This window comes from Mustela putorius, unplaced genomic scaffold (genome assembly GCF_011764305.1).
Source record: "Mustela putorius furo isolate JIRA1106 unplaced genomic scaffold, ASM1176430v1.1 tig00003834_pilon_pilon_pilon, whole genome shotgun sequence".
Classification (NCBI taxonomy): domain Eukaryota; kingdom Metazoa; phylum Chordata; class Mammalia; order Carnivora; family Mustelidae; genus Mustela; species Mustela putorius.
The window spans coordinates 86,362,225-86,386,770 of NW_025421987.1; the positions used below are offsets into that span (position 1 = coordinate 86,362,225).

General features: G+C 43.5%; 1 protein-coding gene across 1 annotated transcript in view; it reads right to left on the reverse strand.

Moving 5' to 3' along the window:
- Positions 1-1,513: 1,513 nt before the first annotated feature.
- Positions 1,514-24,546, reverse strand: part of LIPH (lipase H) — a 48,761-nt gene continuing 25,728 nt past the window's right edge. The window contains exons 4-10 of the mRNA XM_004745186.3: positions 22,939-23,040; positions 20,124-20,213; positions 16,955-17,122; positions 15,513-15,608; positions 13,504-13,615; positions 5,034-5,207; positions 1,514-3,661 (exon numbers count right to left, since the gene is read on the reverse strand). Of these exons, the coding sequence (XP_004745243.1) occupies positions 3,574-3,661; positions 5,034-5,207; positions 13,504-13,615; positions 15,513-15,608; positions 16,955-17,122; positions 20,124-20,213; positions 22,939-23,040 (830 nt within the window). The 3' untranslated portion in view covers positions 1,514-3,573. The remainder of the gene's footprint in view (positions 3,662-5,033; positions 5,208-13,503; positions 13,616-15,512; positions 15,609-16,954; positions 17,123-20,123; positions 20,214-22,938; positions 23,041-24,546) is intronic.

Below are 24,546 nucleotides of genomic sequence, written 5' to 3' on the forward strand. Positions count from 1 at the left end.
TTGAGGACCACGGGATTTAGCTTCCCTACCCCATTCCAGCCACAACTGATTGGAATGAGATGGACACCTTCCCCAAGAAGAGGATCAAAGCGCTGCTTTCTCTCCCTGGATTTTGGAATTGGGCCACCTAGTGATTGAACAGCTGGGGACACAGTAATACCAAGATCTCAGTGGTCCACAGCTGCCCTGTGAGGGAGCCACGCTGAGTCAGAGAGACTCAAGGTAGAGCATAGGGTCAGTTGAGGCCCATCTCTTTTGCTCAAGGCTCTGGGCTGCCCTGACCCCAACGCTTCCTGAAAGCTGATGGTTGAGCTCTTGGGTTTCTACAAATCCTCTCTCTAGTAACATTTGCATTCGTATGAGTAGATTTCTGTTACTGGCATTCAAAATCTTCTTGGCTAAGCTAGGTTTTGCAGGACTGAGAGCACCAGGCAGGGGTCCAAGGATAAGAGGTTCCAAGTTTAGGGTTTGTTAAGTGTATTGCTGTCTAACTCCAAGTGGAGGTGACTCCCTTGAGTCCTGAAGGTGAACCCACTGCATTCTGTCCAGCAGACACTGACTACTTGCTCTGTGCCTCGTGCTATGCCAGGTGCTAGGGCAACAAATACGCCACAACCGCTCTTGGCAGTGCTCAGTCTCAGAAGAGGTACAGACAAGGAAACAGAATACAATGCAGCCTAATACAAGCAGTGAGGATACACATACAAAGTCAGTGGCAGAAGGGAGTTGTGGAAAGCAAGAGGGGACTTTGAGCCACAGCTTGGAGTCATCCAGGAATGCCGGAGGGACCTGGAGGATTTTAGCCAAGGTGCTCAAATGGGGGAAGTGGAGGACAGCAAGATCTCCTTGCCTTCGGGTCGGGTGGTTTTGGTGAAGAATGGTGTCAGGACCATCCGGAAGGTTCTAGAGAGGAGTGAAAAAAAAAAAAAAGAGCCAATCTCTCTCTTTTCCTGGGGAGCCGAGGAGATGGGTAGTGGGTCTGCAGAGAGAATGGAAACAATAATAAAGAAGTGCTGGGCGGAAGGCTAAGGCAGAGAAGGGGGTGCGACTCTGTGGAAATGGGCGATGGCTGGGAGTGGAGGGTGCTTTTGAACTGCACATGGTTCCACAGGGCTCAGAAGATTCCGGGAGGTGTTCATCCCACTATGTCCTGGGCACAGACGACATTGTAGGTGCCACATGAGGCTCCGGGCCCTACCTTTTGTGGAGCTTCTAATGGAGATGACAGACATTAATCAAATACTCTCACAAATAAATATAAGGGGGAAAAAAGCTCAGTAGGAGATAATTGATGAAGATGGGAGGGAGGTGGGTAGACTGCAGTTTAATGGCATCTCGGATTTGGGATTCAGAAAGAGATTCTGACAAAGAAGACAGAGGAGAGGCAAGGATAGCAAGAAACCGGGAAGTTCAGGGGCCTCAGGAGAACCTGCGAAGGGAGTGGCCACACCTGCCTTCACTTCACCAGGTCGCTGTCAGGTGAGACTCATTGAAATTCATCTCCACCCAGTGAGCAAATTTCATGCCTTCCTTTATTCATTCATTCGTTCATCCGTTTGTCCATCCATCCGCCCATTCCCCAGTGAGCCAGGTACCATGCTAGGAGACACTAAGGAAGAAGCCGAGAGACCTCCCTGGCCAAAGGAGTTCATAAATGATAGCTATGCTACTCCAACATTTTCTTGCTGTAGGTTTGGCCCCCGTCTACCAGGTGAGGGGAAGAGGACAAAGAAGTGGCGCGCTAGTCAAAACACGGGACGAGGGGTGCTTGGGTGGCTCAGTCAAAGGTCTGCCTTTGATTTGGGTCATGATCCCAGGGTCCTGGGACTGAGTCCTGCATGGGGCTCTCTGCTCAGCAGGGAGTCTGCTTCCGCCTCTGCTTCTGCTCCTTCCCCCAGCTCGTGCTCTCTCTCTCGGTCTCTCTCCCCAAATAAAGAAATACAATCTTAAAAAAAAAAAAATACAGGAGCAGTAAAACTCTAAAAAGGAATAAGGGCCTACCGGCACACTGATCTCTCTATGCACAATGGCTGGAGAAATGTGGGAAGAGGGACAGGCAGGAGCATCTCTGAGTCTCAATCCTTCTCAAGCTCATTCTCCATGTGATACACAGAGACATACGTACAAGATGTGCCACACAGGAAGGCATAGAGTTCTCCAGTTTATCACATAAAGACTCCCATTTCTTTTAAAAGGGCTCTTCTCAGGGAAAGCAGCAGGAAAACAGTCACTTGGATGAGGAGGAGGTTATGGGCCTGTGACACTCCGGAATCTGGGGAATCTTATAGTAGTGGCCACAGCTATGGGATGGGTGGTGCCACTCCTTTGGCTCTGTGCCTGCGCTGCATCCGGCCCCAGGGATGGTCCACCCTTGGTTCTGGCCTCTCTGGCCTTGGCCCTCCAGGGCCTCTTGACTTAGCTACTGCCGTCACTCCAGACTCACTGAGCATACCTACTCCTGGGGCAGCCCAAGAATTTTTCCAACTGGAGCACACTGGTGTAGGATCTGATTCACGTTAGTGACACAGGTTACTCAGCATCATTCCAAAAGGTGAACATTCATGACCTCCTACAGGTGGATGGCAGATAGCATGTGTTCATTTCCCATTTCCATATTCTCTTAATTTCCTTCAAATAACCATGAATTGTGTCAGTAACAAGGACAAACATTTCCGAAGGACTGCTCAAAATGAGGGTTGCCTGGAAAGTGACCCTTCTTCATCTCAAGTGAAAACCAAGCTTTTTTTCTCCTGCCTCTCACTCCCTCCATGGTCACTGTGAGCGAGCCTGTCCTACCACTTCAGCTACCTTCCCCTGCCCCTTCGCTTACTGTCTAGTCCCAGCAGCTGCCCCCCACCCCCCGTGCTGTCCCTCTGTCCCCCCTTCCTCCACACACCAACCCACTTTAGAGCAGGTGGGGTGTAGCTTTCCTGCCTTCCCAGAGCGAACAGCTCAAGAGACAGGTTGTTGTTGAGGATGAGAAACTCTCTTGTTGCATCTTAGATCAGCCATATCAAAATAAATAAAAACATATTCACATTTACCAAACCACTCACGGATGTGGTCCCCATGGGATTTCAAAGAACCCTTCACAGACTTGTCCCCCAAACCCACACAATAACCCTGTGAGGTAGGTCAGGCTCCATTCCTTCCTACGTATAAGGACCTGGAGGAGTTTGGCACAGGGAGTGTGGGGTCGAGTCCAAAGCGAGGTCTCCAGCCAGTCCTTCCCTTTCGGATGCTCTCCGCGCTGAGCAGAGCTGCCCCAGTGACTGGCAGCAGAGCTGACAGACCAGGACAAACAAGGTCCCAGGACGCAGCCAGACAAGGCGCTAGGCTGTGGGGAGCCTGGCTATTTCTGACTTGCCCTACTTAGGGGCTCCATTCCCAGGACCGTTCCATAATCCAAGGTCGCCTGACATTTTGCAATGTGACATCCATGGGATGTTGCTGGAAAAACACCTGCTTATTCATACTGGTTTGTGCCTTGAGGAAGAGGTGAGGTGATGCTTTAAAAAAGACTACAGTTGTAGCTTGCTTGATGTTACTGGTGCCCCTGTGTCCCAATAATGGTTACATCAGCAGCTCGGGGCAGAGGATAGGCTGGAAGACCGTCTCGATGTTTTCCATCAGCACAAGATCATACCGACACAACTCGGGCCTGAGGATGTGAGACAGAATATCCTCATCAGTCAAGTAGTAAACACATCCCATTCTTGGAAAAGAAGTCACATTCTGTCCTTAGGATCTAACATCGTGGAGCAATTATTCCTAACGTGATAGGAGAAAGCTTATGGTAAATATCAGTGACAATAAGAAAGCAGGATGTAAGATGTTATTTGCCACCTAACTTCATCCAGGTTTGATTTTTTTAAAGATTTTATGGATTTATTTTTATTTAGGCTTAAAGCAATAATAGGAGATTAGAAGAAAAATAACCCAAACTATTCATATTTGTTGCCTCTGAATAATGACATGATGGTGATATCATTCTGTTTCTTAACACCTTTGTACTTTCCAGGTTTTATAAAATCAGTGTGTATTCTTTTTTTTTTCTTAAAGATTTTATTTATTTATTTGACAGAGAGAAATCACAAGTAGATGGAGAGGCAGGCAGAGAGAGAGAGAGAGGGAAGCAGGCTCTCTGCCGAGCAGAGAGCCCGATGCGGGACCCAATCCCAGGACCCTGAGATCATGACCTGAGCCGAAGGCAGCGGCTTAAACCACTGAGCCACCCAGGCACCCCCAGTGTGTATTCTTTTGATGATCAGGAAAAAAAAGTATTAAGGAACCCCACGGTTTTAAGATGTAATGACTGTCCTCTTAGAAGAAAGTTGTATTATTAAATATTTCAGGGTACCCTAAACCTTTAGGAGAGAGGAACTCATAGCATAAACTACTAACTGCTCACAGCACTGTCCGCCCATAGACTGGGTGCTCGGACTGTATGTTGAAGTGGCATCAGTCACAGAGTGCCCATGCTGCCACAGCTTTGCTCTTTCTCCCCCAATTCAACTCTGTCCCCCTGCACGCGCGCGCACACACACGTGCACACAGTTGCTTATTTTTTCTGAACCCATTGAGAGAATAGGTTGCTTCTCCCTTAATACATCAATGTGTATTTCCCAAGAACAAGGTCACTCAAGTTCAACATCAAGATAGTACTTTCATACTACATCAATGGAATAAAACATTCTGGTTATTCTTTACCTTTTTTTTTTATATGAGGCTCTTTTCCACAACAAAAATACTTGCAAGCAGTGTGGGTGGAGTGATTAGGGCAGAATTATGTAACCATAAGCATGTAACATGATTTCTTTGGATTATTGGGCCATTTATCTTTAAGTGCCTACTAGTAAAATTTTCTTCAATTATGGGGTTACTGGTTTTTATCATGTCTATTTTTGGAAAACCCCTCCCCTCCTTCATTGTAATCTATGAAGACCTATTAAAACCTCAGACCCAGAGGATTGGACAGGAACTGGTAAGGTCTTTGGAAAACAAGGGCTTGTCACACCCTGCCAATGGCTCACCTCTCTGGATGGGCAAGTGACCTTAACTTCATGCGGAGAATCCTGAGCTTGTACTTGGGGCCTATTATAGATCCTGTAGAGAACACCAAGGAAACGGTCGCCACTTTATCCAAGTCTTGACTGAATCTTGCAAGCAGACTCACTTGGTGGTATTTCTGAAATACTGCAGGTTCACTGAAAGGAAGAGATAATATTTCTAAGTGGATATAGATTGCTAATGAAAGGAAGCAGTTTTGATGCCTACAAATCACACACAAGCAGGTAGCCACTTGACCCCCAAGTTCTGCTGGATTCCAGAGAACAGCATCAATGCAGCTTCTGGCCCCAAGAATGATGAGACACTGGGGCACCAGACAGGTGCACCCACGTGCCATACACCAGATAGCATTCTCATCTCTCAACACGTCTCCATTCCCCTGAAAGCTTCTTCGAGATAAGGATTAGTCATTTTACAGACAAGGAAACAGATGCCTGTACAGCTTAAATTCACCCAGGTCACACGGCTTACATGCACCTGTGCGAGGATTCAAGCTCACTTCTGAGTTTAAGGTTAGAGTCTTTCCATGAATCCACATTGCTAGATGTGTGTGTGTATTTCTAGCCCAGCTAGCTGCTAATAGAGAAGCTGTGCTTCAGCATCTGTTCTTCCAGTCCTGCCTCTCAAATAAGATAGCTAAATAATTTCCCAAGTATTTGATGTTTCCTACAGTTGGAATCTCACACTGAGCCTAGGGTAAACCCACGGGGGAGGTTCAGCTGGGTCAGGAGACCCTGGAGATCCTCCCGCCCTGCATTCAGAAATGGGAGGCTTGCTCTAGAAGTGAATCCTTAATTTGGAGGTGGGATTGGGGGTGGGGGAGGCACGTGTCACCCCAGCCCCACTAGAATCATGTGTAAGCCCTGTGGAGAGCAAACATGCCACATGTAAAACTAATCTGAAAGGTACCCAGATTTTGATTTTTAAAGATTTTTTTTTTTTAATTTGACAGACAGATCACAAGTAGGCAGAGAGAAAGAGGAGGAGGCGGCAGGCTCCCTGCTGAGCAGAGAGCCCGATGTGAGGCTTGATCCCAGGACCCTGGGATCATGACCTGAGCCGAAGGCAGAGGCTTTAACCACTGAGCCACCCAGGCGCCCCCCCCACTTTTTTTTTAAGGTGTTGTTTTTTGTTTTGTTTTGTTTTGTTTTTAGATTTTGATTTTTAAATACCACCCTCACTAAAACCTCCTTCTTGCAGGAGAAATGGCTGATTCCAAGGCTAGGACAGGGAAAGTGCAAAGCGGACCTCCAACAACCTGTGTGCCAAAAAGGGAGGAAGGGCTCAAAGAATGGTGGAGATGTTCCAAAGGATCTAGAATCACTTCACACTCATCAGGAAGGCTACTATTTAAAAAGCCCACACAAACTGAAAATAAGAAGTGTTGACAAGGATGGGGCACCTGGGTGGCTCAGTCATTAAGCGTCTTCCTTCCGCTCAGGTCATGATCCCAGAGTTCTGGGATCAAGCCCCACATCAGGCTCCCTGCTCGGCAGGAAGCCTGCTTCTCTCTCTCCCACTCCCCTTGCTTGTGCTCTCTCTCACTCGCTGTCTCTCTCTCTCTCTCTCTCTCTCTGTCAAATAAATAAATCTAAAAAAAAAAAAAAAAGAAGAAGAAGAAGTGTTGATGAGGACACGGAGAAGCTGGAACCCTTGTGCACTGTTGCTAGCATTTAAGGTGGTATGACCACAATGGCAAAGGATCTGGGGTCTCTTTGTAGAATTAAAAATAGAATTGCCTCATGATCCAGCAATTCTACTTCTGGGTAGAAACTCCAAAGAATTGAAAGCAAGGTCTCAAAAAGATATTTGCACACCCATGTTCACAGCAGCAACATTCACAAGAGACAAAAGATGGAAGCAACCCAAATGTCCGTCAGTGGCTGAATGGATAAACACCACATGATATCAACACACAATGAAATATTAGCCGTAAAAAGGAAGGAAATTCACATGCTACCAGATGGATGAACCTCAAGGACATTATACTAGACGCAATAAACCAATCACAAGAAGATAAATATTGTTGGACTCCATTTATATAAGGTATCTAGAGTAATCAAATTCACAGAAATAGAAAGTTGAATGGTAGGTAGGAGAGGCTGGAGGGAGAAGGAAAAGGGAATGTTCATCAATGGGAATGGAATTTCAGTTTGCACACTGAAAAGATTCTGGACATTTATTTCACAATAACATGACTATTCTTAACACTACTGAGCTGTACACTTACAAATGATTAAGAAAATAAACTTTATGTGTTTTCATAATGATAAAAAAATGCATTTAAAAAAGGGCACAGGCCCAATTTAAAGAGATTTCACTGGCTGGATCTGAGACAATTTAAATATCAAAATAAGTAGATGGTAGTACAATTTAAATATCAAAATAAGTAAATGGTAGTAATTTAACATGAACATTAACAAAATAAAAATCCATGAGTTCATATTGATATGACCAAACAAATGGAGGAAATGAGAAAGCTTTTCCTAAATGACGAATTAGAAAAATCCGTCATTTGACAATCACAGTCGTAACAATTCAACCACAAAACCTCAAAAGTAGTGGGTAAAAGTTTGACCAGTAATGGAACATTTATTTACATGGTCTCACAGTACCTCCCTGCAATGTACTTACTAATACAAAGGAGAAACAGTAACTTGATAGTGAAGAAGCCTGTCAGCAACCCCCTTAATGAACTGATCCACGTTCATGGAATAAAGCAAAGCTGTGGGCCTCCTGAGAGGGCACGCTGAGCCAAACAGAGCATCACTTCTACACCCCTTTTGCAGGAGATGCGCGAACTGAATGTAATCACGAGGGAGCATCAGACAAGAACCCAGACTGAAGGCATTCTAAAAATAACTGACCGGTACGTGTCAAGGTCAAGGAAGGATGGAAGGTTGCAAGTGAGGACACAAGTGACAGGATGACCAACAGCAGCCAGTCGCCCTGAATTGGATCCCCCTCCGAGAACAGCTGTGCAACCACAAGCAGGTAGGGCCTCAGGAGAGGGTGAGGCCACCGGCAGATGGTGAAACCCAGTGGGACAGACAGAAGGCAGGAGAGGGGAAAACCCTCCTGTAGCTGAGAAGCCTGTCTATGAGTACAGGTGGAACCCTCTCTTCCACCTGGAGGGAAATCTGGAAATACCTGGGGCGGCACTACCCAAGGGACTGGGGTCATACCAGAATAAATGGAGTGAGAGCTGGTGACCTACGGGTTAGGACCCATAATAGGAGCCAGATGTTTGCTTCTGGTAGGATGTGCCCTAGTGATGGATACAATTAAAAGCAAAACTCAAAACCTTTTACATTGCACTGAGCGAAGGGGAAAGTGAAGATTATTGAGAAACCTTAAAAATTGGTGGAGGTAGAAATACTGAAATCACATCACCTTTTGGTGGCCTTTTGTGAAAGCTGGTAATGGGTTTTCTTTTTCATGGCTTTGCAGTGCAGTAGGAGAGGGAACAAAGCCACTCAAGGAGGGGAGTTGAATGGAAGAGTCCGCAGAGGGGTGAACTAAAAATGAATTCTAAGTAAACAACTCTCCTACTGTCTGGGGTGGGGGTGGGCAGAAACAATCTCTGTCAAAATCTCAGCTTCCTTCCCCTCCCCCAGAAACCGACTAACTGATTTAAAATCCATAGGGAAATTCAATAGACCCAGAACAGTCAAACAACTTTGAAAAGGACCAAACTTGGAGCACCTGGGTGGCTCAGTCAATTAAGTGCTGAGTCTTGATTTCACCTCAGGTCACAATGTCAGGGTCCTGAGATCAAGCCCCGCGGTGGGCTCCATGCCTGGAGTAGAGCCTGTTTAGGATTCTCTCTCTCCCTCTGCTGACCACCCCCACTACCCAGCATACGCTTCCTCTCTCTCTCTAAATAAAAAAGAAAGGAAAAAGACCAAATTTGGGAGATTCATACTTCCTGATTTTTAACTTTGTGGGAAAGCGTCAGTAATGCTATAGTGGGCTACATGACACTGTGGTACTTGCATTAGGATAAATACATAGATCAATGGAAGAAAATTCCGAGTCCAGAAATAAACTCTCTCACTGACTGTCAATTGATTTAGGCAAAGGTGTCAAGACATTCACAGAGAAAGAATAGGTTTTTCAACAAAGGGTACTGTGACAACTGGGTATCCACAGGCAAAGGAATGAAGTCAGACCCCCTACCTCATTCTATGGGCAAAAATGAACTCAAAATGGATAAGACCTAGATGTGACCTAAAACGATAAAGGACTTGTGTCCAGAGTATATTCACAACCCTTGCAACTCAACAGTAAAAAGGTAAATAACCCAATTTTAAAACAAGGCACATAAAACCTGTACCCAGATGTTTATAGCGGCTTTATTCAGAATTTTGGAGACTTGGAAGTAGCCATGATGTCCTCCAGTAGAAGAATGGATAAGTAAACTGTAGTACATCCAGACAAGAGGATATTATTCAGTGCTTAAAGGAGATCAGCTAGTAAGCTACGAAAATACATGAAGGAAACCTAAATCCTATTGCTAAGTGAAAGAAGCTACTCTGGAAAGTTTACATACCAGACAATTCCGACCACATGACATTCTGGAAAAGGCAAAACTATGGAGACAGAACAAAGACCAGTGGTTGCCAAAGGTTAGAGGGAAGAGATGGATATAATAGGCAGAGCACTGAATATTTTTAGGAGTATAGGATCTACTCCATGATCCTATAATGGTAGATACATTGTTCTTCTATGTTTGTCACAACCCATAGAATGTACGCCACCAACAGTGAACCCTAATGTAAACTATGGACTTTGGCTCATGACAATAGGTGTACCACTCCATTACCCAGATTTTGATAGTTGGGGAGGCTGTGTGTATGGGGCCAAGCGCGCATATGGGAAATCTCTGCACTTCCTGCTCGATTTCGGGAATCTAACACTGTTCTATTTTTTTAAAAGATTTTATTTATTTATTTATTTATTTATTTATTTATTTATTTGACAGAGATCACAAGCAAGCAGAGAGGCAGACAGAGAGAGAGGAAGGGAAGCAGGCTCCCCGCTGAGCAGAGAGCCTGACTTGGGTCTTGATCCCAGGACCCTGGGATCATGACTTGAGCTGAAGGCAGATGCTTCAACCCACTGAGCTACCCAGATGCCCCTCTAACACTGTTCTAAAAAATGAAATCTATGGAAAAGGAAAAATGAGTAAAGGACCTGAATAGACATTTCTCAAAAAAATATATAGAAATGGCCAGTGAGCGCATGAGAGACACTCAAAGCGATTAATCCTTAGGGAACTGCAAATCAAAACCACGAGATATAACATAATGCTCACTAGAATGGCTACAATAAAGAAAACAGACCTGCCTGTGATATTTACACAAAATGTGATAATGCACACAAAGGAATATTATTCAGCCTTTATCAAACAAGATAAAATCTTGCTGTCTCATGCTGCAACATGGATAAAACTTGATTATTATGCTAGGTGAGATAAGCCAACCACAAAAAGATGAATATTATGTGAGTCCACTCATAGGAGTAGTCAAAATCATAGGAACACTATAACAGTGCTTGCTCAGGGCTAGAGGGTGAGGGAAATGGGAGTTGTTATTTAATGGGTATAGAATTTCAGTTTTACAAGATGAAAAAGTTCTAGGAGGTCTGTTTCACAACAATGTGAACATACTTTCAGAAATGATTGAGATGGTAAATTTTATGTTTTGTGTTTTTCTATCACAATGCAAAAGAAACAAATTTTAAATAGGTATTAACAGTGTTGGCAGGGATGTGGGGGAAATTAGAACTCTCACACATGGCTGGTGGGAATGTAAAATGGTGCAGCCGCTTTGGAAAAGTTTGGCATTTTCTGAAAATGTGTGGAATACACAGTTATTGTATGGCCCAGCAACTCCACTCATAGGTATATACCCAAGAGAAATGAAAACGTAGGTACACACGGAAACTGGTACACATATGTCCATAGTGGCATTATTCATAATGGCCAAAAAAGTGGAAACAACCCAAATGCCCGTCAACTGATACAAGGATAAATAAAATGTTGTATATGTGAAGAGTGGCACGGTAGAAGTGAGCTGGGCCCATAACCCAGAGGTCAGTGGATCGAAATAAAATGGGATCTATCCATACCACGGAATATTATGTGGCCATAAAAATAATGAAGTCGTGGTACTGCTATAGAATCTTGAAAATATTATGCTGAACAAACAAACCAAAAAACCCAGACACCAAAAGGCCACATACTGTATGATTTCATTTATGTGACACGCCCAGAATATGTAAATCTATAGAAATAGAAAGCAGATGAGTGGTTGACAGGAGCTGGGGAGGAAGGAGGAACGAGGAATTACTAATAGGTATGGGGTTGCTTTCTGAGATTATAAAAATGTTCTGGAATCAGACGGTAGTAATGTTTGTACATTTTGTGAATATACTAAAAACCACTGAAATGTACATTTTAAGAGGGTGAATTTTATGGTAGGTGAATTATATCTTAATTTTTTAAAAGTTTAAGAATAAAAAGAAATACATCCAAGATATGGATAGAGGGAGAATCGCCAAGCAGATAATATCCTTGAGTGTGATTCCATTTGTACCCATAGTCCGGTAAGACTGAATAAACTCGGGGCACATTCTCTGATACTATTGTAAAAACACTCAAAACTAAAAGTTTACCTGGCAAAGAAAGAGAAAAGTAGACATATTTCACCATGTAATAGAACAACCATTTCCCTTTTTTCCCCGGATATTCTCTGATATGGTGATGACTTTTTCACAAATGTGACTGAGAATGACTAAATGTGAATGAAGGACAGATGTTAAGGTCGCGATCTTAATCAAGAGAAAACCCTTCACATTAGAAAGTCCTAGTCAGGAGAGATTTACTACATAAGATTAAAATTCCTAAAACAATGTAAAGCCGATATGTAACCAGTTATTAGCATGAATAACCAATTTTTTTTTAAGTGACCACGTCTCATTTGTAACTGCAATTTCCCCTGCTGTTTCTAAGAATCTCCAGATGAGGTCTCTGCCCAGCTTCCTTATTGAGGATCACAGCCTGTAAACCGCCTGGCGCTGGTTATTCAAGATGCGTCCCCTACCGGTGCCCTCACTGAAAATGCAGCCTCACTGGGCTTGGGACCATTGGCGTTCGAGGGAGTGTGGTATTAGCCAATGACCCTCTAGTCCTTAAATATAAAATACAGATAATAATACCATCTCACGGGGTTTTAGTGGGACCTGCATTAGCCAGCATGTGTAATGTGCTTAATTCAATAAACAAAGGCTGTTATTATTATGATCCAAGGATGCCTAAAAAAAAAAAAAAAAAGCCACCTCCATACCACCAAAACACACAGCTTTCCTATTCATCTACATGGTAAACCCATAGGTGACATTCAGTTTCAGATGACATTCCATTTGGTTCTCTATGAGTGAAGTTAACAGACAACCCAAGTGCCTACTAGATAATAGGACCCCCAAAAATGTTTCCTGAGTAAATGAATAAAATGAGCCTCAAACTTCTTCGCTTAAAGGTTTTTGAGTTATATTCCCCCTTTCTCCTGATTATAAAATTAATGGATGAAAACAATTAACCATTTTTAAACTCTATATATGCAACATCATATAAAAGTAAATGAAGCTGAAAAGAGAAAAGTGAAGAGAAGCTGAAAAAAGCACTCATATTCCTACCACAATCTAATAGGCATATTTATTTTTTTTTTTTTGGCACTGTTGAACTAATTTTATACCTTCTATAATTTGATGCCCTTCATTTTTCACATAGCATATTATAAGCATGTCATTTAATGTTTCATAAATTAATATATAAGTAATATTTTATTACATGATAATATTTAATTAACCATTTCCCCATCATTGGATTTTTAGGATGTTTCCAATTTTCTTTTGCAAATCACATTTTCTGAGTTTCAGAAACATACATATATATGTTTACATATTTGCATATTATGAACTCAAAAAAGGTTGAAATGTGTGGCGGGATAGGTGTCTTTAGGGGTGGGATTGTTGGGATGGGACAAGTACTTGCACTTTCATGTTACAATGTTTCTTTACTGTTTAAATCCTTTACAGCAAGCAAGGATGACTTTAGCAATTAAATGTTTAAACAAAGGAAGGAAGCAGGAGAGGGAGGAAGGGAGGGGAGAGAGAGGGAGGAAGAAAGGAAGGGAGAGCAGAAGGGAGAGAAAGAGGGTGGGAAGAAGAAAAGAAAAGAAATCTCTACACTGCTTTCATTTGTAAAGAGCCTGGAGGGTCAAGAGCCACAAGAAGCAACTGCTCTCTTAGATCTTTTGTGGAACAAGGACAAGTACAACCCTATAAATAAGAAAGTGAGTATGTTTGGGATATGATTTCTCTGCACAAAAAGGGAGATGCCAAACTGCAAACTATCCCAGCCCAACTTACTGATTGATTTTGGATTCTGTGATGTTTCCAGCTTTGTCTTTCAGTTTGATTGTAATGGACCCTCTTCTTATGTTCTTGTTCCAAGCTATAATGTCCACAAAGTAATGATATACTACAAAACAAGAAGAGAGTACAATGAGAGAGGCGCACTCTCAGCTGGTCCCCTGAAAGGTCAATTCCTAAAAAACCCAACCTCCCTCATAACTTGAGTGTCTTGTGATTTCCCCTCCTAGAGTCTCTGCGAAGATCCAGGGCAGAATTTTCTAATAGTCCTTTCCATTCTTTTCAGTAAAGATGGGCTGGGTGATGGTGGCATTCAGTGGTCTCCCGTTGTCAGGTGTAGGCATCACAGTTGGACTGGTGTTCCCACCTTATGGACTGAGATATCATGGTCTACTGCTGAGTAAGACTGGTTCACTGCACTCTCTCCCCATGTAGAATAACCCAACCAGGTGGCCATGCAGAGACACTCCAGAGCAGACAAGGTCTTCCATAATCTGGGCCACGTCCACCAGCCTCTCTCATGTCATCCCCAGTCATGCCCTATCACCGGCACTGCCAGGCTGTCTTTTGCTACTGGGCCTTCTCCCCACTTGGACACTCTGACTTTGCCAGCTCATCCTTCAGGTCTCAGCTCAATGTCACTTCCTCCAGGTCAGGCCTTCACTGACCCTCAGACTAAGCCAGGTTTCCCTCTTAGAACTCTTATTATGCTCTGGTATTCTCCCATTAGTCAGCACACTTATCTGAATTTACAAATGCAAGAGAAAAAAATGATCATCAAAAAACCTGGTAAGTATATGGGTACATCTATACAAATATTGCCTGAGTAACGTCTTATGGAGTTAAAAAAAAATAAAGCTAAAATACACGACAGCAGTAACTGGGCAGGGATTCCTCTTTGTAATCCTGGAAGTAGTGCCTTCTAGACACTCAGTATACTCCTACTGAATAAGTCAGAGTGTATGATGTGTTCAGAGAATTAGTCTTCCTCCCCACTCTTTGCTTCCCAAGGTCACAGATGCTTTGGGAAGATGGGGAACCCACCATGACAGCCACACTTGCTATCTCTCGATCAGACTTGCCAAGAAGGGAATGGAGGCTCAGGGATATGTTGGTCCCATAAAGGAATTAGGTTAGCCCTAGTGTTGCCATTTCATGGCCCATTATTATTCGGGCACTTGTCTCACTTGAACTGGGCAGACAGCAAACCCTGGGCTGCCACAAATGGCTCCAAAGGAGGAGGGAAACCCACTGATCTGCAACCTCTTTCATTAGGGTGCTCCTAAGAAAAATGAAAGGGGGAAACAAGACGGTAAGATATGCCCAGGAAAATCCCTACTTGATTCACAGGGCATCTAATCATCTCCTGCCCCATTTAGCCCCCATCTGGAATACTCAAACTCTCAATGTCACTAGAAGGTCATCATGGTTGCTTTGTAGATGTGGCTGACACCTGGTTTTACCTGGGCACAATGTCAAGTTTTGGGGGGGGCTAAGCAAATTTTCTGGAAGATCTTAGCAATCAGAATGGCTATCCAGGGGACGCCTGACTGGCTCAGTCAGTAGAGCATGTAACTGTTGATCTCAGGGTCATGAGTTCAAGCCCCACATGAGGTGTAGAGTTTGCTTAAAGATACAAATGTATTTTTTTATTAAAATTTTTTTAAATTAAATAAAAAAAAAAGAATAGCCATCCAGCAAAGCTAATAATCATGTTTGTTGAGATTTAATCCTTATAACCCAGAAGATAGGCATTATTATCCCCATTTTTACCTAGTAGGACACCGAGACTCAGAGAGGTTAAATGTCTTGACCAAGGTCACATAGTTATTATGTGGTGGAGTCAGGATTCCACCCAACTCCTTCTAGCTCCAAACTATGACCTTCATTTGCCAGGAGGTAGCCCAGAAGCCATTTGCCAGGAGGCAGCCAGGAAGCTGAGACTCTGCCATTTAACAAAAAAGGAGGGGGCTGGGCACAAGCAAACCACCACATCCAGCACTCACTGCAGTATGGCTCCTTCTCAGCTGTGTCAAAGAATGCTTTAGTCATAGGAGGATCTTTCTGCTTTAAATACTCTTTCCAATTATCAGCATAATAGCCTGTAAAGCAAGTTAGAAAAATGGAACATTAACATGTATTATGGAAGTGTCAAAGCTGCTGGGGAGGTAGTGAGAGCAGTGAGTTGACCGCCCACACCCCCAAGACAACCCCCCTCTTACACCCACCCTACAGGAGGATGTCCAGAGTCAGCCACCAGGGCATTGCCCCCTCGACCCCGCATCCACCACCCCTTCTTGCTACCCTCTCCCTCAGAGCTGGGACTTGCAAAATGACCCCACAGTGGCTCTCCCCCATTTTTACTGACATTGTATCACACTGGTTCTCAGTAGCCTGCTAGTTCTCTCACACACTGGGTAGACTAAGAATAGCGCTGACATTTTTCAGTAATACACTCATTTTATAGATAAAGCTGATTCAGGTTTATACCTCAAATAGCATCACTCTTGCTAAGCATTGTGCTTTCTTGAAGAACTACAATTAGGCCCCTAAATTGCACAGAACCTGAGCTGGCGAGGACCATGTGAACAAGTAGGGGACTCTTCTTCCTGTCTGTGCCTGCAGGAATGAGGCTGAGCTAGCTCTCTCTCTCTCTCTCTCTTTCTCGCTCTCTCTCTCTCAACTCTGTCCGCACCCTTAGAGAATGGCCTTCACATGCTGCCTTGACCAATCCAGAATGGGAACATGAGTAATTTTTAAGAGTTTCCTAGAGCTTTCCAATTAACTTAGGCACAATCAAGGTTGAGAACCCCTTGTCTGCAGCACGACCTGATGTTAACATGGGTTTTTCCTTCTAACAATTAGACAAGTCTCTTGATCATCCAGTTTCAAAGTCCTCACAATCTGGAATATTTCTACCAATCCTTGGCAAATATGCAAGCAGCCTCCGCAGTCTATCTGTGACCCCCCATTCCAAACTGTACATGCACATAAGAACCAGGGTTCAATGTAAGGGCATTTCAGACAGTTTGTTGGAAAGGATCTTTCTGCAAGGCTCGTTTGACAGCAGAGTCTGGGCCCACTGTGACCCTCCCCCAGCAGAGAGGTTGTGTGCACAAAGAGGAGACATGTCCCCATGGGAGCAGGCTATGTAAGGTGACTCTACCCTAGGTGGGCTTGGAAACTAGTCTGGAAACTTCTTTTTTATGCTCGAGTGTCCAGGGAGGTTGCACTGCCCTCTGGATGAAATTGGATACAAATGGATTTTCTAACACATGAGTGGGAGGTCCAAGACTACTTCACAGAACAAATTGGCTGGAAAAAGCAAAGTAAAAATTTTTTTACACCACGTCATTTTCAGGCCCATTTTTAGATAGTAAAATGGTGTGGGATCCTACTAAAAATGAACTCTTTGTGAATCAGAGGGGAAAACTCTTATTGGACTTACCCAAAAGGGGACAGGACTCCTTTTGTGCTATGCCACAGTTGACACACTTGCCGTTCCTATAATCCCGATAGGAGTCACAGGGATACGCGGTGATGGAACAGTTCTCTCTCAGGGAAGAAAGGTATAGGTACACGGACCTCTGGTGGTCACACTTAAAATACTGCACTCCTTGATCGTAAAAGGAACGAGGAAAGAGTAGAGCAGGTGTAGCATTTAACAATGGTGCGTCACATGGTACACGCACGATTCACCCCGTCTCCTAGATGCCAGGCACTGTGCTAAAAACTTCAGTGTATTTTATCCCATTGAATCCTTATAAAAACCCATAGATCAGGATTCCTGCTGGCACGTGGCAGGATAACAGAAGATAGGCATGATTAACCCCATTTTACCTAGCAGGACACTGAGACTCAGAGAGCTTAAATGACTTGACCAAGGTCACGCAGCTATTTTGAGGTAGAATTAAGTTTCAACCTATGTCCTTCCTTTGTCATTGTGAAAAGGAAGAGAAAAATCCAATGACAGTTTCTCCAGAGACGCTCAGCAGAAGGCAAACACATTTAAACTAGTAAAGACAGAGAAAGAAGGCACTGAGGATTCCTCCCAAGGAAGGCAAGCAGAGGAGAGGGCTTTGAAAAGGAATGGGGGATGCTTCCACTCTGAGAGCAGAAGGGAACAGGAATGTGAAGAGTGACCTTGTAAACTCAAATGAGGAGAGATAGAATGGCTCCCTCAGGTGAGATCTTAATCGAGGTCACCTCTCAGAGGTGAGGGTTTATAGGCAGGGAGATCTTAGAATAGATGCATGAGGAGTGATCACAGGAGTTGGCAAGAAATAAACATAAGGATTCTCTAGTACTTTTGAGAGCCATGAAAAAGCTAGCAAGTTTGCCTGGACTTTGTATTCAATGAACAAGGCTCTATGGCAGCTCCAGAATGTTCTCACGCCAAAGTGGGGGCTGACACGGTAGAGACCTAAAGGAGTCTCTAGTGGGTGTACACAGGGCATTCATGAGAGAAGCCCAGAGGTAGGGGTTCCACTTTTGCTACAGGGTGTAGGGTGAAGTAAGAGGACTGAACAATGAGGGGTGGCACTGGAAGCCATGAATGGGCAAGAAGAGGTAAGGCAAGCCTCCAGTTCGTTCCTAGTGCGTGCCATTAGTGCAGTGACGAGAGAGGAAGGCAGCAAGGTGTGGAGATGGCATCAGGAGAGCTGGACATGACAAAGCACCGTAGCACACAACACTGAAAGGTTGTTGGAAGGTGGATGGGTCTATGGGTCTGATGATGAAGTCAGTCATTCAGGAAAGGGAGCAGGGCCCCAAAGATGGGCAAACAATGGAGGTGAGGGTCTGAGTAGGAAACAGTGAACCCCAGAAGAGGAGTTATGATGATGAGCAGGTGGCTTGGAGAGGCTTTCAGTGCTGAATCAGACCCATGTCTCCTCCTCCCCCAGAGTCCACTTATGCCCACAGAGGAGATCAGTGAAGGACAGAAATAAACCGGGGCAAGAGAAGAAAAGCGTGGGTTCGCATCGGGCCAAGCTGGACGGGACTAAATCTGACAGGTCAGTATTGACTTACTGTTTTTGGAACTTCCACTTGCAGAAACAATGACATTGATAACAATACAGAGAATGTCCTTAATAAGCAAAGCACACTATCTTTGGCTCCTTAGAGGTAGTGACGCTTACCACATGGGAAAGGATTTGTACACCCACCATTTATGGTACAATATGGCTGACCCTACTTATGCCAATTCATCTGGATCATTTCCAAACACCACGTCATTCCCATGGGGCTGTACACAGCTACCATTTTGTAATAAGATTATCTTTTTCTAGAATCATATTCATGATTATTTAACTTTCTCTAGCAATGGTCAAATACATACTTAGAGCAATTGAGGATGGGTTTTTTATTCTGTCCCCCGCATTACTTTTATGTTCCCTTCTAGCTATCCATTTTTTTTTTGTTTTATGAGTTTTTTCTCATTATAAAATAATACACGCTCATTTAGAAAATATAAAATAATAGGAAATGATGACGCAAAAATCACCTAGAAGTCCAATATCCAGAGTTCACCACTAATAATTATTTTCAGCATTTACGTTTAATCTTTTCTTCTATACTTACAAATGTACAAATATACATTTAAAGAAACAAATTGGGATCATACTGTAGAGTTTTGTGTCTTTTGCACTTAACATCCCACTGTAAGCATTTTCATTAATCTGAAAATATGACTTTAAACAATTATATTCCTTTATGTGGGCATACCATACTTATTTAACAATTTTCCATGTTGGATATTTTAGACTATTTCTAAAAATTTAGCGTTTATAAATAATGCTATGTCAGGTATCTTTGCACTTTGACTTCTGTCTACCTTTTCCATTATTTCTCTAGGAGGGATTTCTAGATATGAAATTTCTAGATCAAGGACATACCTTTTCAAGAGAGAAAAATCATTTGTATTAGCTTTTAATCATATGGTTATGGTTATTTGCTTTTTAAAATTTGGTTTTTAAATTAAGTATAATTAATATACAGTGGTTTCAGGTGTACAATATAGCGACTCAACCATTCTGTAGATTACTCATTACTCAGCATGGTGAGTGTGCTCTTAATCCCCTTCACCTATTTCCCCCATCTTCCCACCCACCTCCTCTCTGGTAATCTTCTGTTTGTTCTCTATAATTAAGGGTTTATTTTTTTCTCTTTGTCTCTTTTTTCTTTGTTCACTTGTTTTATTCTTAAATTACACGTATGAGTGAAATCATGTGGTATTTGTTTTTCTCTGACTAATTTCACTTAGCATGACACCCTCTAGATGCATCCATGTTGTGGCAAATGATTTAATTCATTCCTTTTCATGACTGAGAAATATTCCATTGTATAAATACACCGTATCTTCTTTATCCATTCATCTATCGGTGGAAACTTGGGTTGCTTCCATATCTCGGCTATTGTAAATAATGCTGTTATATATTTTTTTAAATAGTGTATTTGAGTAATAATTTTTAAGACATAATTGATACTAACACTGTATCTATCTTCTCATATTATTTGTTTTCTATTAAAAACTATTACCCATAGAATAAGATCAGATTTTTTAAATAAGCCTTTTAAAACCACTACTGTGCAAGATGTGAAGGATCTGCACTTACCTCCCAATATCGTTTTGGGACAACCGGGTTGATCCAATCCTCCATTTGGGTAGAAGTCTATGTTTCCTAATGGTTCCCTGTAGCCCAGGGCTAGAGAAGAACATATTGTGCTTTTATTTTTGAACTTTTCACGTTGCATAGTTCATTTGCTGGAAGAATATAGGCAGGGACTATGTTGTTGTTGTTATACCTATTTAAATATTTTGTCCAAAGTTACCCAGCTAGTTAGTTAGAAAGCAGTGATTTCCAAATAGGAGACTATGAAGACAGCAATGAAATTTATTTCCATTCTTTCTCTATAGGCAGGGGGTTTTGATCACTCATTCACAGCAAGTCTGATAAAATGATAACATTTCTTCTTTATATTTGCCTGGAACCCTCAAATTGCGGGTGTTTCCTGGGCCTCTTAACTGCATTCATGTCAGTCTTTAATGAATAAGAAAAAAGAAAAAAATGAACGTTTACTTTGTAAGAAACAAAATTTTTTAAATTGGAGACTTTCCTAGAAAATGGGGGCCAAAATTATTGTAGATTGATTTAATAACTGCTTATCCTCTTTAACTCTGTAACCACAAAATAATCAGTAAAGTGCTTGACTTGACTTAAATGATTATTTGTACACGTATACAGATAGTGCAACATTGCAATAATAGCAGCTATTATGTACTGAGAACCTACACGTGTCTGTGGGCATGGTACTAGGTGCTGTACACACCCTTCTTCTCATTTTCACAATGTCTAAAAAGTGTCCACTGGTAAATTCAGATGAAGTAAGTTACAGATGATGACACTGAGGTTCAGAGGGCTTACTGAACTAAATGATACCATGGAGAAGACAGAACCTGGGATCTCAGCCCTGCCTCTGCCTGATGGCAAAGTTTATTCTCTTTCCTCAAAGTTCACTCTCTCTCCACGAATAAAAAAATAAATTACTCTATTCCATCAAGCATTAAAATGGCATTGAGGGACTGTACTTTAGGAAGGTAATACTTTGCAAACTGCATAGTAAGAATGCATCCATTTCACAGAGACATTTCCTCTTAAGGCCAGCAGTTGCTGAATATCACACCAGACAGCCTGTGACAGGGGATCAAGGATTTTTCTTTTTGTGCAAAGACAGCCATTTCTGGGTGGGATTATGGACATTGGGGAGGGTATGTGCTTTGGTGAATGCTGTGAAGTGTGTAAACCTGGTGATTCACAGACCTGTACCCCTGGGGATAAAAATATATGTTTATAAAAAATAAAAAATTATAAAAAAATAAAAGACAGCAATTTCTTTCTTCCTTCCTTCTTTCCTTTCTTCCTTCCTCCCTTCCTTCCATTCTTCCTTCCCTCCTTCCTTCCAAGATTTTATTTATTTATATATTTAGAGACAGGGCACAAGGGGTGGGGAGGAGCAGAGGAGCAGAGGGAGAGGGACAAGCAGACTCTGCGCTGAGCGTGGAGCCAGACACAGGGCTCGAACCACTGACCCTGAGAGCATGACCTAAGCTAAAAATGAAGAGTTGGACGCTTAATAGACTAAACCACCCAGGGGCCCCTGATCAAGGATTTTTCAGGTTGTTATATCACAAAAAGGATGTATTATTTTTTAAAAAGATTTTATTTATGTATTTGACAGAGAGAGAGAGATCACAAGTAGGCAGAGAAGCAGGCAAGAGAGAGGGGGCCGCAGGCTCCCCCACTGAGCAGAGAGCCTGATAAGGGGCTTGATCCCAGGACCCTGAAATCATGACCTAGGCTGAAGGCAGAGGCTTAACCCTCTGAGCCCCCAGATGCCCTCAAAAAGGGTTTATTATTAAAGACTACTCTGTTCTGTCCCCTCAGCGCCGCCCCACACCCCCGCCAGGTTCCTACTCTGGCTCTTCTCCCAGACATCTGGATATAAAAAGCCATCTTTAACATCACCCTAACCCCCATATCATGTACCCAACCCCAGATATGATATCAGCACCAGGAAAGACAGAAATGGCCAGAAGATCCAGAGAGAGCTGGAGAGCTCCAAATGACTCAAAATCGCTCTCCATAAAGACACAACATTTGAACACATCTTTCAGCTTAAGAAAATAATGAGAAAGAACCAACAAAAACAGAAATCATGCATCCAAAGCCTGCTGCATATATGGAAACATTTGTCCACACGGTGTGCAAGTAAATCAGCCTTAATTGGTCAAGATGATCACTTGAAAAATAAAAAAATGGGACACCTAGGTGGCTCAGTCATTAAGCGTCTGCCTTCAGCTCAGGTAGTGATCCCAGGGTTCTGGGATCAGCTCCACATCAGGCTCCTTGCTCAGCGGGAAGCCTGCTTCTTCCTCTACCACTCCCCCTGCTTGTGTTCCCTCTCTCACTGTGTCTTTCTCTGTCAAATAAATCATAAATAAATAAATAAATAAGAAATGTTGATGGGGGGCGCCTGGGTGGCTCAGTGGGTTAAGCCGCTGCCTTCGGCTCAGGTCATGATCTCAGGGTCCTGGGATCAAGTCCCACATCGGGCTCTCTGCTCAGCAGGGAGCCTGCTTCCCTCTCTCTCTCTGCCTGCCTCTCCATCTACTTGTGATTTCTCTCGTCAAATAAATAAATAAAATCTTTAAAAAAAAAAAAAAAAAAAAAAAAGAAATGTTGATGGGAAAAGCACCTCCACTCCAGCAAGACAACTCAGATGCCTACATTAAACCAGTGTCCCTTCAGTGTTTCAGTGGATTTGGAACCCTGGCCTGCAGGAAAAGAGGGATCCAGAGGAACTTCAGGGGGAGACTCTTTAGGAGTGTGGGAGGGGGTGCTCATGGACCCACAAGGAAAGGACTGTTACCGTCAATGTCGGAATGGATGACGTCAACAAACTGTGCGTCGCCAGGATCTAATCTGTCCTCAGGAGGTCTCCCATTGTATAAAGGGCCCGCAGGGTCGAGACCTGGAAAGAAAACCGAGTCAGGTTGGCAGCCCCACACCATGAGTCACAAGTGGCCAGGCTTTTGATCCCTCCGCAGGAGGATGGCAAACAGGAGATGGGGCACTCTCGGGTGGGCAAGCACTCACATTCCCATTCCGCTTTGTCAGGCTCCTTTCCACAGCCCCATGGCCTTTTCCCACAGAAGACATGGCTACCCTGGCCGTGCCCCCTGGGAATGGCATCCAGACACCATTAGGGGCTGTGCCCTTAGCAGGGCTCGAAGGCACCAAGTGCCAGGGGGACCAGGGCAAGGGGATCAACCGGTTCATCAGGAAAAAAGTGCCTGAGGGTACTTATAAAAAGCAGATGTTATACTTATGCATATTCCATCTTAAATGGTCCAGAAACTTCCCTCAACCTTTCCTTCTTGTTATTAATAAAACTCCTTTACGGTGTCAATTTTTATTCCTATATACTAGCTCATATGACCCACATCACAAGCCTGTGGGAGGCAGGGTAGCTATTATTCCCATTTTACAGATGCAGGAAGCAAGGCTCAGGGAGATCAAGTGTCTTCATCAGAGCCGCAGCCTCACAACGCAATGACCTCTCTTTGTTGAGCTCTTGGTTTCATCGCACTGGGTTTGGCAAGCACGGTGGGAAAGTGTGAAGCTCACTGGTCAGGCCAGGTATCAGCAAGGGAAATAAAGTGGGTGTCAGTTCCTGTAGAACTAACCCACCTCACAGCTGCCTGGGCTAACTTCTTGCCTTAGGTCCATGTGAGCTGGGCGTTCCTAACCCTCAGCTGGAAAAACAAGAGTGCAGCTCCCGTGATGTTGTAACCACAAACTAAAAGCTTTAAATGACAACACAGTCAACGATGCACCACCAGAGCTGCCCAAAGGCCTGGCTTTCTAGAAACCCACCTGGAGTGAAGAAGACTCCAAAAGATGTCTCAGAGCCCTGAGTCTAAAAGTCATTTTAAATGGCATCTTCCATCCCCTGGTGTTAGAGATAAAATCCAAGAGATGGCATTCTTGCCTGACTTCCCAATTTCTGGCCTCAATCTTGCTATTTCTCCTCTCCCAACTCCCTCGCTTCCTCGGGACCTATCTTGATCAGCCTCCCTAATCTTTCTCATCCCCGCCCTCTAGCTTTTCTTCTTTGCTTGGCTCTCCACTGAAACTGATGTGGGTGGAGATGGACCAACACCCTGACATGCAAGTCCACAGGACATTCTCCACACACCAAGAGAAACTCAGGACCTTAGAAAGAGTTCGCTGAGGAAGTCTCCCTTCCCCCATAAGACAGCAGCACCTCTGGTCTAAGGAAATGAACAGTGAGGGCCCCCGCCTATAGCAGCCTTCAGATCCACAGCAGAGAAATCGACCAACTACACACGTTCAAACCAGAGCAATTTTGAGACAGATCAGGGTGCTACTGATTGTTATTACATCAGGACACACAAATGGAGATGGGGATAGGAAGCTTGGATATATGATCACCTTGGTGACAATTCATAACACA